Source organism: Pinus tabuliformis, chromosome 3_1, assembly GCF_031772625.1.
Source record: "Pinus tabuliformis cultivar Carrire ecotype Pingquan chromosome 3_1, CPIR1, whole genome shotgun sequence".
NCBI classification, from domain to species: domain Eukaryota; kingdom Viridiplantae; phylum Streptophyta; class Pinopsida; order Pinales; family Pinaceae; genus Pinus; species Pinus tabuliformis.
Window position 1 is genome coordinate 836,723,560 of NC_142301.1, and position 17,851 is coordinate 836,741,410.

General features: G+C 36.8%; 1 protein-coding gene across 4 annotated transcripts in view; it reads left to right on the forward strand.

Annotated features, from left to right (window-relative positions):
- The window catches only part of LOC149190093 (uncharacterized), a 230,443-nt gene that overhangs the window by 160,444 nt on the left and 52,148 nt on the right, over positions 1-17,851 (forward strand). For all 4 annotated transcript variants that reach the window (XM_089412035.1, XM_089412032.1, XM_089412030.1 and 1 more), the window contains exon 11: positions 8,439-8,630. In XM_089412035.1, coding sequence (XP_089268161.1) covers positions 8,439-8,630 — 192 coding nt within the window. The remainder of the gene's footprint in view (positions 1-8,438; positions 8,631-17,851) is intronic.

Here is a 17,851-nt window from a genome sequence, read left to right on the forward strand (position 1 = left end):
CAACAACCCAGAAACCCGTAAATCAACGAATTTTTTTTTCAATTTGTTTTTTTGGGGCACTCCAAACCTGAATTTGTTTTGTCTATTTTGTCTTTGGGGTCCATTCTCCTCTCCTAAACCCTATTTAATCCACCCAACCCTTGTCATTTTCTCACAGCCATCTCATGCATTTGAGTGAGAATTTCAGTGAGAGTTTGTGAGGAGTTGTTGAGTTTGTTTTTGGAGCAACAGTGAGGAATCTTGGGCAAGCATTGTAGCTAGAGTGAGGAGCTTGGGCAGCCATTTGGAGCAGCATTTACCATTGAGGTGTTGGTTTCTTGGAGCAAGCTTGAGGAGGTAGTTTGTGTCATAGTTTTAAAATTCGGCCGATTCGAAACGGAAACGGCCGAGTTGATCCGTTTCATTGCCCAGAAATATGACTTTGTGGAGGAAACGGTTCACTTGGCCGAGTCATGGCTGACTCAGCCAACTCGGCCGTTTCCACAACTACTCGGCCGAGTCATTAAATCTGGCCAGTCACCCAAAAAAAAAGGGATTTTTCTAATTTTTTTTTAACTTTTTAACATTTAGCTGATTGTTGGGGACTCCAAGGTGTTTTCTAAATTGATTAAGTGCTATTTGGGGTCCATTCCCCTCTCCTAGTATTGATATGCTATTCAAATTTCATGGTAATGTTAAATTCTTAAAGTAAAACTGACATTCTCGTTAATCTTCATTTTCATCCTTTTACTTAAATTTTTAACATTACCATGAAATGACTCAGGATGTTTGAGAGTGGTTCCAACCTCATTGGATTTCATATGGAGAAAGTATAATTTTAGATTTCATTCAAAATCCAGCAGACTTATCAGTTTTTCAGGATTGAAGGATTGCAATGTTTCCATTGAATTTTGTCATGTATTAGGGTATGGAACTCGTATTTAATCAAGAGCACCAATCCCTCTATGTACCTTGATGTTAGTGACATTGGTTGTCGAACTCCTTCGGGATTCGCTTCCAAACCAAGAGCTTCTGAAAATGTCACTCCCACTCCCGTTTTCGCTCTCGCTCCCCACTTTCGCTCCCGCTCCCAAGTAACACTAAGCCAGATGATGTTGGCAACTCTAACAATTGCCAATAGTACTGGTCACAGACTTTTGTTGTAGAGGCCATTTATAGCCTCCTTGGTTATGTGTTTTTGTTTTGATCTCTATATCAACATCGTGTATGTAATATGTATTGGACAGTGCACTGGGTGCCATTTTGATATAATGGATATATTCATGAGCCTACTTTGATCATATGTTGTCTTCTATCTATATTCTAATGCTGTGTGTTTGGAAACATGAATGAAAATCTGTAAAATTATGTGTTTTATAAAAAATAAATATTTAATGTATTTTTTACAATGACCGAGTCATTGAAATCGAGCCGCCCGAGTCGATACTGAGTCAGAGTCGGAGTCGACCCTCGGCCGAGTCGGAGTCGGAGTCGGAGTTTTAAAACATTGGTTTGTGCCTGGAGGTATTTTTTTCACTTGTAAAAATCTGTTTTTGCATATTAAAATTTATGTGCAAATCTGGAAATCCTAAAACGTTTTTTTTGTGAAATAAATGGACATTGAATCAATGCTTTTTTGTTTTTGTTTTTATTTTCAGATTTTTTGCTTTCATTTCCAAGTAAAAAAATGGCACCTACAGTGAAAGATGCTGTTTAGGCATATGTTGAAATGGTTGATAGTCAAATGCATTGCAAATTTTGCCATAGGAAAATTAAGGAAGCTCCTGGGGGCATTAATAGGCTGAAACAACACATGGTGGGGATTATTGGCCAAATTACTCCATGTACCCCACTAGAAATTGGGGAGATTAGGAAGGATTTGTTAGAGAACTTTGAGAAGCTTAAAGAAGATAAGGCTGGGCAAAAAGAGTTAGAGGCTGAAATTGGGAGGAAGAGGAATATACAAAAAATGCTGGCTACCAACCCCCATTTTGATTTTCAGGGTTCTTCCTCTATCCCTTGTACTGATGCATCCAACCCCTTCCGATATGTTCCTCCCTCTTTTGTGTCTATTCAAGAAAAGGGAAAGGGTAAAATGAAAAAGGGTGATATGAATATCAAAAGTTATTTCACTCCCTCCTCTCCATCAGATGCACATGGTCCTCAAGCTAGTAGAAGTCATTTGCAGCCCACTTTAGATGACCATTGGAAGAAAGAATTGAGGGAGACTGCTTGTGATTACATAGCTAGATGGTGGTATGATGTTGATATCCCCTTCAATGCTTCCCGTTCACCATATTATGAGCCTATGTTTGATGCCATACATGCTGCTGGAAAAGGCTTCAAAGGCCCTACTATGCATGAGCTAAGGGGGTATCATTTGCAGAAAGAAATTGCCTCCATTAATGAGTATTTGAAAGATTTCAAGGACTCATGGGCAAGAACAGGATGTACCATCATGTCAGATGGATGGATTGATCAAAGAAACCGTACCATCATAAACTTTCTTATCTTTTGCCCACAGGGAACCATGTTCTAAAATCAGTTGATGCATCTGATAAGGTAAAATATGGACAATTGTTGTTTCAGCTATTGGATGAGGTTGTTGAGGAGGTGGGGGTGGCTAATGTTGTTCAAGTCATCATAGATAATGGCTCTAACTATGTTCTTGCTAGTAAACTGTTAGAGGAAATACACAGAACCATCTTTTGGACCCCATGTGTTGCACATTGCATAGACCTCATGCTTGAGGATGTTGACAAATTAGATTGGGTCAAAAACACTGTAGATCATGCCAAAAGCATAACAAAATTTATCTACAATCATTCATGGATTTTGAGCCTTATGAGGAGACACACAGGGGGCAGGGATATTATTAGGCCTGTCATCACTAGATTTGCTACTCATTTTTTGACATTACAATCTATGCTTTCACAACATAGAAAATTGCAAAAGATATTTTCCAGTGAAGAATGGAATCAAAGCCAGTGGTCTCACAAACTGGAAGGCAAAGAATTAAAAAAGAAAGTTAATGAAGAAATATTTTGGATAAAGGCAGTAGAGATTGTGAAGGTTTTTGAGCCACTGGTTAAGGTGTTGTGGTTGGTGGATGGGGAATGATTGGCTATGGGCTTCATTTATGAGTCTATGGATCAAGCAAAGGAGCAAATAAAGAGGGCATACAAGGATAAAGTGGCTAAGTATGGGCCCATTTGGGCAATCATTGATGAAAGATGGAACAATCAACTCCATCGCCCTATACATGCAGCTGGGTATTTCTTGAACCCACAGTATCATTATAAAGCTCTGGCGGCAGGAGCTTTGAAGGGGGAGGTTAAAGATGGATTGATTGACTGTATTGATCACATGATCCTATTGGAGTGTGATCAACTGGAGATACACCGATAGGTCACAACCTTTAGCAAAGCCACAGGTACCTTTGGGAAGAACCTAGCAAAGATTGCAAGGGAAGCAGATGAGCCAGGTAAACAAAAATTTCAATTTTCGAATTCTTAATACTTATTTTGTTAAATTGTTTATAATTTGAAAGTTGGATATAATTTGTAATTTTGTTAAGCTAACTCATTACACTCCTTTGTTTTTTGCAACACAATGGTGGGAGGCTTTTGGTAGCCATTGTCCTGAATTGCAGAGGTTTGCAATTCGTATTTTGAGTCAAACTTGCAGTGCTACTGGGTGTGAGTGCAATTGGTCTGTCTATGAGAGGATTCACACAAAGAAGAGAAACTGTTTGGATAAAAAACGGTTAAATGATCTAGTCTATGTCCAATACAACCTCCGGCTCAGACGCAATCAATTGCTGAAGAAAGACCTGATTTAGATCCCATTGTGTTGGAAGACATTGATCCAACATCAGATTGGGTAGTGGAGAGTCATCCAACAAAGTTTGATTCTGATGAGGATGTTGATTTGGATTTACAGGTGGAGGCATCACTCGAACATAATGTTTAGTAGAATGCAGATCCTAATCCACTTATACTAGCCTTAGGGCCAGCCCCAAGTCCTCCAGTTGCAGGTGCTTCTTTTGTGGAGCCACGGTAGAAGCACATATCTCGTCTATCTCAGCTTGCAACTGCTGCACAGCCTGCTAGTGCTATCACTTCTACAATTGCAGTTGGAGATGATGATGAGGACGAGCCATGGGGCCCCTTGTCTGACTATGATCCAGAGGTTGAGCTAGATGATCTTGGCTCCTCTAGTAGTAGTGACTAGCCAGTAGTACTGGTCACAGTTTACTTTTGTTGTAGAGGCCATTTCAAGCCTCCTTGGTTATGTGTTTTTGTTTTGATCTCTATATCATCATCATGTATGTATTGGACAATGCACTGGGTGCCATTTTGATATAATGGATATATACATGATCCTGCTTTGATCATATGTTGTCTTCTATCTATATTCTAATGCTGTGTGTTTGGAAACATGAATGAAAATCTTTAAAATTATGTTTTTTTTATAAAAATAAATAAATATTTAATGTATTTTTTACAACAACCGAGTCATTGAAATCAAGTCGTTCGAGTTGATATTGAGTCGGAGTCGACCCTCGGCCGAGTCAGTGTCGGAGTCAGAGTTTTAAAACATTGGCTGGAGATAAACTAATAGATCACTTGTTTCAACAGAGCCACAATTATCTTTGGCAAGAACCTAGCAAGGATTGCAAGGGAAGCAGATGAGCCAGGTAAACAAACAATTTCAATTTTCAAATTCTTATTTTGTTAAATTGTTTATAATTTGAAAGTTGGATGTAATTTGTTGAGCTAACTTATTACACAACTATGTTTTTTGCAACACAATGGTGGGAGGCATTTGGTAGCCATTGTCCTCAATTGCAGAAGTTAGCAATCTGTATTTTGAGCCAAACTTGCAGTGCTACTAGGTGTGAGCGCAATTGGATTGTCTTTGAGAGGATTCACTCGAAGAAGTGAAATCGTATGGAAAAAAACTGTTAAATGATCTAGTCTATGTTCAATACAACCTTCGGCTAAGACAATCAGTTGTTGAACAAAAGACCTAATACAGATCCCATTGTGTTGGGAGATATTGATCCAACATCAGAGTGGGTAGTGGAGAGTCATCGAATAGAGTTTGATTCTAATGAGGATATTGGTATTGATTTGGATTTACAGATGGAGGCAGTAGCTGAACATCATGTCTAGTTAAATGCAGATCCACTAGTAACAGGCCCAACCCCAAGTCCTCCAGTTGTAGGCACTTCCTCTACTCAGCCACGACGCAAGCACATAGCTCGTCTATATCAGCGTGCACCTGCTGCGCTTGCTAGTGCTACTATTTCTATAGTTGCAGTTGGAGATGGTGATGAGGAGGAGGAGCCATGGGATCCCCAATTTGACTCTGATTCAAAGTTTGAGCCAGATGATGTTGGCTTCTGTAGCAGTAGCCAATAGTGACTAGTGATGTTTTACTTTTGTTGTAGAGGGTCATAGGCCATTTAGAGTCTCCTTGGTTATGTGTTTTTGTTCTGATCTCTATATCATGTATGTATTGGATAGTGCACTGGGTGCCATTTTGATATAATGGATATATTCATGAGCCTACTTTGATCATATGTTGTCTTCTCTCTATATTCTAATGCTTTGTGTTTGGAAAACATGAATGAAAATGTCTAAAATTATGTTTTTTCATAAAAAAATAAATATTTAATGTATTCAACGACCGAGTCATTGTAATCAAACTGGCCGAGTCGATACCAATTCAGAGTAAGAGTCGACCCTCGGCTGGTTTTGAACCTGAGTCGGAGTTTTAAAACATTGGCTCAGAGTGGAGACTCGAGCACTGAGAGTGAGAGTTTGGATGCATGAGAGATTGAGTGAGCACTAAGGGTCTAGGGATGAGTGTGTGCAGACAGTGAGTCAATTGTAGAGTGTGAGAGTGACAGTTTTGCGCCCACTTAAGTTTTTACCAATTTTATTATTATTTTTTTTTAAGAGTGTGTGCAGACAGTGAGTCAATAGTAGAGTGTGAGAGTGAGAGTTTTGTGCCCACATAAGTTTTTACCAAGTTTATTATTATTATTTTTTTAATTATAAACCCTACGACCAACCAAAAAAAATCCTAAAACGAACTCCATCTAATTTCTAGCTAATTTTATCGAATTTCATCGTTTTTTTTGCAAATTTGTCACAGGTTTGTGTTTGGCATGAAGTTTAGCAAACGAAAACAAATTTGTTCGAATTGCTTTGAGATTTGGTGAATTTTGAATCCCAAAGATTAAATTCGCCGAAACCAGTATCACACAATTCAAAATCCCCTCGCACCTTGCCAATATGTCATGCTGTCATCTTCCTATGCTGAAACAAAAGTTGCCATGCAGCATCATCCTCTAGGCAGCTTACTGCCCACTTGGCAGCATTTTTTGCTGCCATGTGTGGCAATATCAATCAAACCAAGCCCCCCTTCATACTTGGTCGAGTTATGGTAATTTGCTGCTATTCATGATAATGTTTCATTTATTAACGATTATGAAGTATTTTATTGTTTTTACCTGTGGTCCTAATAGGATCAAGAGATTTTATCAGTAGACTATGGCATTTTCAAATATGGCAACATAAAACTTTGAAATGAGAATACAGTCTGCTTTTGTGTTCTAAATATAAACCTATTAGTAGTAAACCTTAAACCTAATTTGATAAACATCAAGTGGAATAATTTTGAAAGAACAGTTATTAATCCAAGCTGAGACCACAAATTATTCGATTTGTCATATCATAGCCATTGTCATTGGTGGGTTTTGAGCATATGACCCAGGCTGGATCAGGTTTTCTGTAGCAGTTCTACATGTTACTTGATGTTAGATCTTCATCTGAATAACAAAACAAGAGGACCAATCTTTCATATACTTAACATAATTTTTATTATACTGAAAATGAAACTAAAAAACATATAATTACTATTAACTATTGAAAATCCTTAGTGTCACGAATCAGCACTATATCGGGATAACACTGTTCAATTGTATCATCCATCATTCGCTTCTTTTCAAATATGTGTATATATCTCTTTACTCTTGGTATGTGAAATATTGTTATAGTGTTGCAACAGCCTTATTCAGCTGTACCATATATTCAGTTGGTTTGTACTTCCTAGTATCTACTTATGTTCAGGTGTCTCACTGTTGTTTTGAGATGTGGATATGAGTAGAAGATGCTTTATGCACTTCCCAGCCACTGTTCTGACAATGCATGTACTTGCCTATTCCGTCAATTTTTCACTCAGAATTATACAATTTCTTCCTTCATCATATGTTTATAGAAAATGAGTGTATAATCATGGAATAAACAATATATTTATTGCAATATACTTAATGGATGCTAATGTAATTGGTAGTGCAACCATTATTTCCTGAACTTCGTAGTATGTAGGAATGCACCTGTCCTTCCATATTGCATGAAAGATAGAAACATGATCTTTGAGGTAACACTTTTGTAGCAGTCCAGTGCTTGATATTACAACTATAGTATGTTATTGTACTCAAGAAAATCTTAGTTATTGCATACAGTTTTTTTTTTTTTTACTCTCTCTGAAAAACATTCGAAATTCGCTGAATCTAAAACACTGGCAAATTTATTTGCAATTGTCATTGGTCAGATGATTTTTTCTTTTATAAAATTTGTAAAACATTGTTAAATACTAGTTCCTTTTTGTTAAGCTTATGTATAGATATATAGATTAACATGGTTTTGGACAGTATATGATGTTCTCAAAATTAGCTTGTTTTTCAGCCTGCTTAGTTCTCTTCACTGAACTTAATGGTGAATTCTATCTTTTTTTCTTTTTGCACTGGGAAATGTTATCTTAATTTATTGTTTCCAGATTTGGAGATGAACATGAACCAGGTGACTTAAAAGATAATTCTGGACATACAGATTTTTCTACTTCCGGCCATTTTAGTTTCTCTACATTGATTGGTTAGATCATATTTTGAGAATCATGGCTTTTTTATATTGGCTTGTTCTTTATTTGAACACTTTATTCTTCCCCTCTTTAATCTTTCGAACAATTTCCATTTTGTATTGCTGAATCATGAATCTATTTTTGGCTTGATTTTGCATCATCCACATTGTCATATATGTTCCATAAATTAATGATGGTTTATCTTATACCTTGTGCATTTATGGTCACTGTGTTTGCCATTTGGCATCTAAAAGTTGTTCTTTTGGTTTTCTTAACTACACTTCACAGAAGTTAATTGTTCTTGTTGGCATTACTAACCTGCACATAAATTGTTTATTGAGAATCCATGATTGATCCAGTATTGTGGTTTTGGTAATATTTGTTATGTATGCCAGTGCTACCAGTGTTTTGGTAATAGCATTTTTCTTGGACATCGCTCCTGTTCTTAATAAAGTGCTTCAAACTTTTGCCCATTATGAAAATTAGTCTTTAAAGAGTTTATGAATTGGTTGTATAATATATTGCAGGTACTAAAGGTACTTTTGGAGATTAGTAGAGAGAATTCATGGGCAGAAGAACTTCATTGCAGACTAATTGGTTTGTTATCAAATTTACTGTATTGTATTCCTGATGGGATGGAGAAGGCTAGTCCTGGTTCTTATGTTATGGACATTCAACGACTGGAACTTCTTGGTGGAATAGAATTTATTTGTCAAGAGGTTCGTATGTCACATTTTTTTGCCTTGCAGTATGGTAAAGTAATATCTTAAAATCATTTTAGTTTTGACTAGTGTTCTTTAGTTTAACCTTCTGTTTTCTATGTTCATTTTACTAAGTTGTAGGTTGCTCACAAGGAATATACTGGAGAGAAAACAGTCCTGTTGACGTCAAATGTGTTAAAGGTGTATGTATTTGATTCTATGGTTAGGTAATAGACAACTATGTGATTGAGAAAATAGCTTTGAATCTTATAAGATTCTTGCTTTAATTTTCTATATTACACCAATATCAACTTTATATCATTTACTAACAGCAGGGGAAGATAAGTGCAGCTTGATAAATACGCAACATGGTTATGCCAAGCATTGATATTGATCTCATTGTTTGAGCTTATGGAGTTATTCTGCAAAGTATGATTTGCTTATGATGGGTTTTCTTGGATACACAATGGTTTTGGTCAGACGAAAAAAAGCAAGAATTTTCAACATTAGCTACGTTTGCTTGGGGTCCTTTTAAGATACTGAAATATAATTTTATTAATGTCCACAAATGGTGAGCTAGGCATCCCTATGAGAAATTCCTCCAAATTGTCAATGGGAAAGAATTTGAGAGATTGTGGCAGCATGCCAGTCAAGCCTGAATGATTCTTAAGTATATTTTTTAATACATTACACCATAAATAGATTGCTTAAACAAATTGTGACAGAGCTCAAGAAGAATACATTAATATTAGTTTAGTGTGGGATTTTCTTAAATCTAGCATTGAGGATGCATCCCAATTTTGGGAGATGGAAGCTGCATTGCTAGCATTTCCCTTCTTGATCTGGTTAGCTGGCATAATACAAGATGTCCTTGGCGATGGGGGTGGTATCATCCAAGCCCACTGTGTACCTCCCCTGAAATTGAGTATGGGGGAAGTTTCCTATATGGCAGGGGATGTTTAGGCTTACCTTGATAGATTCAGGGACATGAGTTTTTACCTGAAACGATTAAATTGACTATTTCTTCATTTATCACATTTTTTTCCGAAAAAATTGTGATTTTTCCCCCAAAATCATATTTTTTGTTTTTGTATTTTTTTATTTATTTTTAGTTTTGCTGTTTCTTACCGATTTTAACCCAATTTTTTTCCTTTTTCGGACCCTCGCTGATTTAATCCCTATCGCAATTATCGCAACATTGATCTAGATATCCCTTGTGCAAACTGGTGCAAATCCTTATAAAAGAGGAGAAAACATATTTTTATCATCCAAACCCAATCCTCTAATATGACTAATAATCTAATCCATCACTAGTTGAATTTTTTCCCTTTATTTTGGGTTTTCCTTGCTTTTTAAAGTACAAAATCAGGACATCAATCTTGTGTACAGTATAGGAGCTCTTTGAAGTGTGTTATTTTCAGAGTTTGTAAGATTTAGTGAGTGACATTTGTTAGCTGGGTTGGAGATTCAAATGGGTAGAAGTGAATATTTAATTTGGGCATCTTTGGTCTTCAGACAAATAGATTGTTTATCTACAACCATTTTTTGTTTTCTAAATATTTCTTGGCATTTTGAAGTTATTGTCATTTTGGGAAGCAAGAAATTTATTTCTCCATGTTCTTATCTACAATCATGACTTTTGGGCAAATACTTTATAATGCAAAAACACTAAGCTAATTTGAAATGAGACCAACACAAGAAACTAAAGCCTTTCAATTGTAAACCCTTACTGCAATTTGTGAGAGAAGTCACAAAAACCAAGAAGAAATGGATGTGCAAGATTTGTAGCCATCCCTTTAAGGGTAGCTATATGCTAGTATGACATCATCTTTTGGGCATACTCGCTGATGGAGTGAGGGCATGCGTCTATAACTTAAAAAAGTAATGCAACGACTAGGTTTCATATAGATGTCTAAGATGCTACATTTTCTAGTGAGAATATGGACTTTAAGAAACCTAGAATTGGAGGGGTGGTGCACAAAAATGGACGTGCAAGATTTGTAGCCATCCCTTTAAGGGTAGCTACATGCTAGTATGGCATCATTTTTTGGGCTTACTTGCTGATGGAGTGAGGGCATGCATTTGTAACTTGAAAAAATAAATGCAATGACTAGGTTTCACATGGATGTCTAACACGATACATTTTCTAGTGAGAATATGAACTTTAAGAAACTTAGAATTGGAGGGTCCTTTTCGCTGATTTGAACTAACAATGTACTAAAGTCCAGTGTTTTAAAACTCCGACTCTGACTCCGAATCCAACTCAGTATTGACTTGGCTGACTCGATTTCAATGACTCGGTCATTGTAAAAAACACATTAAATATTTTTCTTTTTATGAAAAAAACATAATTTTAAAGATTTTGATTCATGTTTCCAAACATATGATCAAAGTAGGCTCATGAATATATCCATTATATCAAAATGTCACCCAGTGCATTGTCCAATACATACATGATGATGATATAGAGATCAAAACAAAAACACATAACCAAGGAGGCTAGAAATGGCCTCTACAACAAAACTAAACTATGACCAATACTATTGGCTACTGCTAGAGGAGCCAAGATCATCTGGCTCAACCTCTGGATCAGAGTCAGACAGGCCAACCCATGGCTCCTCCTCATCATCATCTCCAACTGCAACTGTAGAAGTTTTAGTACTAGTAGGCTGTGCAATATCTGCAAGTTGAGATAGATGAGATATGCGCTTCTGTCGTGGCTGAGCAGAGGAAGTGCTTGCAACTGGAGGACTTCGGGCTGGTCCTGACGCTGGTACAAGTGGATCAGGACCTGCATTCTATTGAACAATATGTTCAAGCTATGCCTCCACCTGTGAATCCAAATCAAGACCCTCATTAGAATCAAACTCTGCTGGATGACTCTCCACTACCCAATCTGATGTTGGATTAATATCTTCCAACACAACGGGATCTGAATCAAGTCTTTTGTTCAGCAATTGGTTGTGTCTGAGTCGGAGGTTGTCTTGGACATAGACTAGATCATTTAACCGATTTTGATCCAAACGGTTTCTCGTCTTCATGTGAATCCTCTCAAAGATAGACCAATTATGCTCACACCCAGTAGCACTGCAAGTTTGACTCAAAATACGAATTGCAAACTTCTGCAGTTCAAGACAATGGCTACCAAGAGCCTCCCACCATTGTGTTGCAAAAAACATAGGAGTGTAATGAGTTAGCTTAACAAAATTACAAATTATATCCAACTTTCAAATTATAAACAATTTAACAAAATAAGTATTAAGAATTTGAAAATTGAAATTTTTGTTTACCTGGCTCATCTGCTTCCCTTGCAATTTTTGCTAGGTTCTTCCCAAAGGTACCTGTGGCTTTGTTGAAGGTTGTGACCTGTCGGTGTATCTCCAGTTGATCACACTCCAATAGGATCATGCGATCAATACAGTCAATCAATCCATCTTTAACCTCCCCCTTCAAAGCTCCTACCGCTAGAGCTTTATAATGATACTGTGGGTTCAAGAAATACCCAGTTGCATGTATAGGGCGATGGAGTTGATTGTTCCATCTTTCATCAATGATTGCCCAAATGGGCCGATACTTAGCCACTTTATCCTTGTATGCCCTCTTTATTTGCTCCTTTGCTTGATCCATAGCCTCATAAATGAAGCCCATAGCCAATCATTCCCCATCCACCAACCACAACACCTTAACCAGTGGCTCAACAACCTTCACAATCTCTGTTGCCTTTATCCAAAATATTTCTTCATTAACTTTCTTTTTCAATTCTCTGACACCCTATTTGTGAGACCACTGGCTTTGATTCCATTCTTCACTGGAAAATATCTTTTGTAATTTTCTATGTTGTAAAAGCATAGATTGTAATGTCAAAAAATGAGTAGCAAATCTAGTGATGACAGGCCTAATAATATCCCTGCCCCCTGTGTGTCTCCTCATAAGGCTCAAAATCCATGAATGATTGTAGATAAATTTTGTTATGCTTTTGGCATGATCTACAGTGTTTTTGACCCAATCAAATTTACCAATATCCTCAAGCATGAGGTCTATGCAATATGTAGCACATGGGGTCCAAAAGATGGTTTTGTGTTTTTCCTCTAATAGTTTACTAGCAAGAACATAGTTAGAGGCATTATCTGTGATGACTTGAACAACATTAGCCACCCCCACCTCCTCAACAACCTCATCCAATAGTTGAAACAACAATTGTCCATATTTTACCTTATCAGATGCATCAACTGATTTTAGAAACACGGTTCCCTGTGGGCAGAAGATAAGAAAGTTTATGATGGTACGCCTCCTTTGATCCATCCATCCATCTGACATGATGGTACATCTTGTTCTTGCCCATGAGTCCTTGAAATCTTTCAAATACTCATTAATGGAGGCAATTTATTTCTGCAAATGATACCCCCTTAGCTCATGCATAGTAGGACCTTTGAAGCTTTTTCCAGCAGCATGTATGGCATCAAACTTAGGCTCATAATATGGTGAACGGGAAGCATTGAAGGGGATATCAGCATCATACCACCATCTACATATGTAATTACAAACAGTCTCCCTCAATTCTTTCTTCCAATGGTCATCTAAAGTGGGCAGAAAAGTTCTACTAGCTTGAGGACCATGTGTATCTGATGGAGAGGAGGGTGTGGCAGTGAAATAACTTTTGATATTCATATCACCCTTATTTTTCATTTTACCCTTACCCTTTTCTTGAATAGACTCCAAAGAGGGAGGAACATATTGGAAGGGGTTGGATGCATTAGTACAAGGGATAGAGGAAGAACCCTCAAAATCAAAATGGGGGTTGGTAGCCAACATTTTTTGTATACTCCTCTTCCTGCCAATTTCAGCCTCTAATTCTTTTTTCCTAGCCTTTTCTTCTTAAAACTTCACAAAGTTGGCTAACAAATCCTTCCTAATCTCCCCAATTTTTGGTGATTCACATGGAGTAATCTGGCCTCTAACCCTGCCAAGTGTTGCTTCAGCCTATTAATGCCCCCAAGGCTTTCCTTAATTTTTCTATGGCAATTTGCAATGGATTTGACTATCAATCATTTCAACATATGCCCAAGCAACATCTTTCACTCTAGGTGCCATTTTTTCACTTGGAAATCAAAGGAAACAATCTGAAAATGAAAACAGAAAAAATGGAATTGCTTCAATGTTCATTTCTTTCACAAAAAACACTCTTTTCAATTTCTAGATTTGCACAAAAAAATAAATAAGCAAAAACAGATTTTTACAAGTGAAAAAAAAATACCTCTAGGCACAAATTGCCTCCTCAAGGTTGCTCCAACAAACCAACTCCTCAATGTTGCTCCAATGGCTGCCCAAGAAGCTCCTCACTCTTGCTACAATGCTTGCCCAAGACTCCAGACTGCTGCTCCAAAAACAAACTCCACAAGTCCTCACAAACTCTCACTCAAATTCTGACTCAAATGCAATGAAATGGCTGTGAGGAAATGAGAGGGGTTGGGTGGGTTTTATAGGGTTTAGGATAGGGGAATGGACCCCAAAGAACCTAAAGGCAGATTAGAAATGGGTTTGGGGTCCCCAAAAATCAAATTCCAAAAAGAAAACTGTGCTGTTTTGGCTTTTTCGGGCCGCTGTCACCAAGCTGGCCGAGTCGTTAGACAACTTAGCGGGCTCGATAATAACTCAGCCGACCGTTCCAGTTCAAAGGCCGAGTTGACCCGGTGGGGGCATGACCCGGACCAACTTGGCCAAGTTGGCTTCGAATCGACCGTTTTTCAAAACATAGCTTGAGTCACCCTCTCAGACTTTTGAGAATATACTCGAGTCGTTTAAGAGAAGAGGTCTCCAAGAAACCAAAATTTGAAATAAATTTACAATGCACAATGCAGCAATGAAACAAAAAAGGAAATGTAAGGACTAGGCTTCACGGGGATGCCTAAGATGTTACATTTTATGGTAACAATATAAACTTTAAGAAACCTAGATTGGAGACTCCTCCTAGCTGATTTGTATTAACAATGCACTTTTATCAGTTTCAGACTATTGAGAATGCACTGGGGTCTTCTGATTCAGAGGTGAGGTCTCCAAGAAATCAAAATTTGAAATTTGAAATAAAATTTATGATGGTGAATGGGGTTGGTGTAATGTCACCCATTCTTCTTTGTACTAGAATATGGTGGGGACTATCAAAGTTGCCTGGCCAGATTTATAGTCCTTACTTACAATAAATTAAGAAGAACATTGTTAGACAAAGAGCTTGAACGATGCAAGGGTTGATGGAAAATTTTAAACAAACTTCGGTTATGACACAATATTCAATTTTCATGGATGGTTGGAGTCTGGGCAGGTATTAGGCAGAGACTTTTGTTAAACTTTATTGTCAACTCTTTAGGAGAGTTCTATTTTTTAAGGGGAAATTGATTGTACTAGAAAGCTGAAGCAGTGTGGAAAAAGTCTAGAAAAAATCCCGATTTAATCCTAAAAACGCGATTTTTTGAACTAAACGATTTAATCCCCCGACTTTTTGGCGACTTTTTGACAAAGGAAAAAATCTCGATTTTTTCCTTATACTCCCGAATCCCGATTTAATCGGGAGTTGACCCAAAAAGTCTGCCTCCCTTCCCAGGCCACGGATAAAGAGGCCACAAAGGTGAAAAAACTGTAAATTGAAGCTTCCATCCATGCATTTTCAAGTTATTGCATTGTATTGTTTGTCATACTTCTTGCGAGCATAGCAGTCTCATTTGTAATCTGTTAGTTTTGAGGTTAAGATATGTTTTTGTTTTCCAAGGAAAAACAAATCTTTATACTTCATATTTCTAGTTAGAAAGCAAAGTATACATTGGCTAAGCCTCCAGGATTTTAGTGATCCAGACTCTAACAGCCACTGCCCCTTCAAAAGATTACAAAAGTACCAAAAGGACAGGCATACAACAGTCTTCCGTAGAAAGAACCCCACACCATCAAAAACATTGTTACAGTTGTTGAATGCTTTCAGAAGAAACAACAAAGAGGAGGTCATGAAGATCAAATAGCAACAACCTGTCCAAAAAAAACAAAACCAGTGCCTCAAAAAAGAACCCATTTTTCAGACAAGAACAAAGTACCTGTGAAATCTTGTGACAACAAATATCCTTCCTGCAATGAGAGCACCTTTTGAAAGGGAATCTTCTTTAGTGGTGAACTCCCTGTAAATGTGGGCAAAGGTTATGTATCAGAAGTGGATTTTACCTCCAAGAGTTTTTAAATAATAGATGCCAAGGCTAGGTTAGTAATCTGACATCTACTGTTTTCTCAGAAAATAAGCAGCTTGGAGTCACCAAGCGTTAATTTTCACATCTACTGTGATACTCACTGTTAATTTTCATTGGACCTACCACCTGACACCTTATTACCCAAGTAGATTACAATCTACTGAATAAATGCATGACTTATTTCTTAATACAATTAGCGGAAACAAAAATTAAAAGGGGAAGAGGATCTGAGTGACTGATTACTTGATGACTTTTAGATGACTCATGATATACATTTATTATATTTTTTGTTGATATTTTGACTCTTGAGAGTTGAGACTCAGACAGGACCCAAAATTCAGGAGTTGATTCACTATTTTGATATGTAATGTAGCATTAGACTTCATATACATATTATATATTAGCTTTCTTTACATTTTTATGTGGAAATGCATTTATTTGATGTTGTGGATACTCTAGATGTTAAATAAAATAAAATAAAAATGAATAATTTTGTGTTTTTTTAATTTTGCCGACTTTTTGCCGACTTTTTCAAAAAACTCCTGACTTTGACGAGTTTTTCAACTTTTGGACCCTTGCCGAATTAATCCCGACTTCGACTTTTTCCACATTGAGCTGAAGGACTCATAAGTCCAATTAGAGTTATTGAAGGATGCAATCAGAGAGGTTGGCTCTTCTAATGTAGTATAATGATAACAGATGCAACATCAGTTTATGAATGTGCAAGATTGCTGATTTGGACTCTTTATTGTGCATGCAGTAAATAGTGCACTCAAATATGTTGGCAAATTGGGTCAAATATTATTTTGATGTGAGAGAATTACACATGTTTATTTGCAACCACCATGCCTCTTTAGCTATTTATACGAAGTGTTACCGCAAAATCTATTACCCTAGTGTAAAGCCTCACTAGGCACTCTTTAAGGGCAACAACAGGATCAACAACCACTATCACCTTAGCAGTTGTTCCCCATCCGTTTCGTGGATGAATATAATCCCCACAAAGGAGGTTTCCCAACATATCTCAGAGAGTAGGCAGACCAGGAATTCCCAGGCTTAAGGATTATCCTAAATAAACACCTAAAGATAATATTCAATGAAATAGGGCTTCAGATGAGATGAGGTAATGAGTTTAAAGAAACTATGGCTATATCTAGAGAGCTAAGATAGTCTTGGAGACGTTCAAAGAGTTCCCAAACACGTGTTACCTTGAAATTAATGATTGCTATTTAGTAAGCACAATTAATGACATGCAAAATTTATGACAACGATAATATAACAACCTATAAATTATAATTAATGATAAACAATAAATAATAAAAGGTTGTTAAATGAGTAAACAAAGAAAAATATTACAACAATTTTTCAATGGCTGAAAATGCATAAACAACTGTAAAACCCTAGATGTTAGCCCTCAAAAGGTGGCTGAAAATTGCATATAAAATGCTATTTTGCTTTTTCAATATACCAGATGCAAAGCTTAACCCTTGGAATATGAAATACAAGATATTTTATGCTATTAAATGCAGATTTTGCCATAACCTAAGCCTAGTTAACCTTATAAAACATAAGAACAAAGGAACACTATTTTATTTAAACAATTAACACACAAAAGACTAGTACCTTTATCAATCTTGGGTATATGGAGTCAAAAAGGACGAGGCCAATGATAGAAGGCCTTGATTTGAGTGAGTTAATATAGAGAAAACATCCAAATCTGAACCCTAGCGACTTTCAAGCAATTGGAGATTTAAGGTCAATGAATGCTTATCGCAATATTATCAGAATTATTGCGATAATATTGCCAAAACCAACCTTGACGATAATATTGGCAGTAATTATCGCAATAATTTTCCCTTTTGAAATTATTGCGATAATTTTAAAATTATTGCCTTATCTCTGTCAATTTCAACTTATATATGAATTTTTATCTTCTTTGAACCCTAATTTTTCCCTGGTACTTAATGGTAATATTAAATTCTTAAAGTAGAAGTGACATTTTCCTTCCATCTTTCA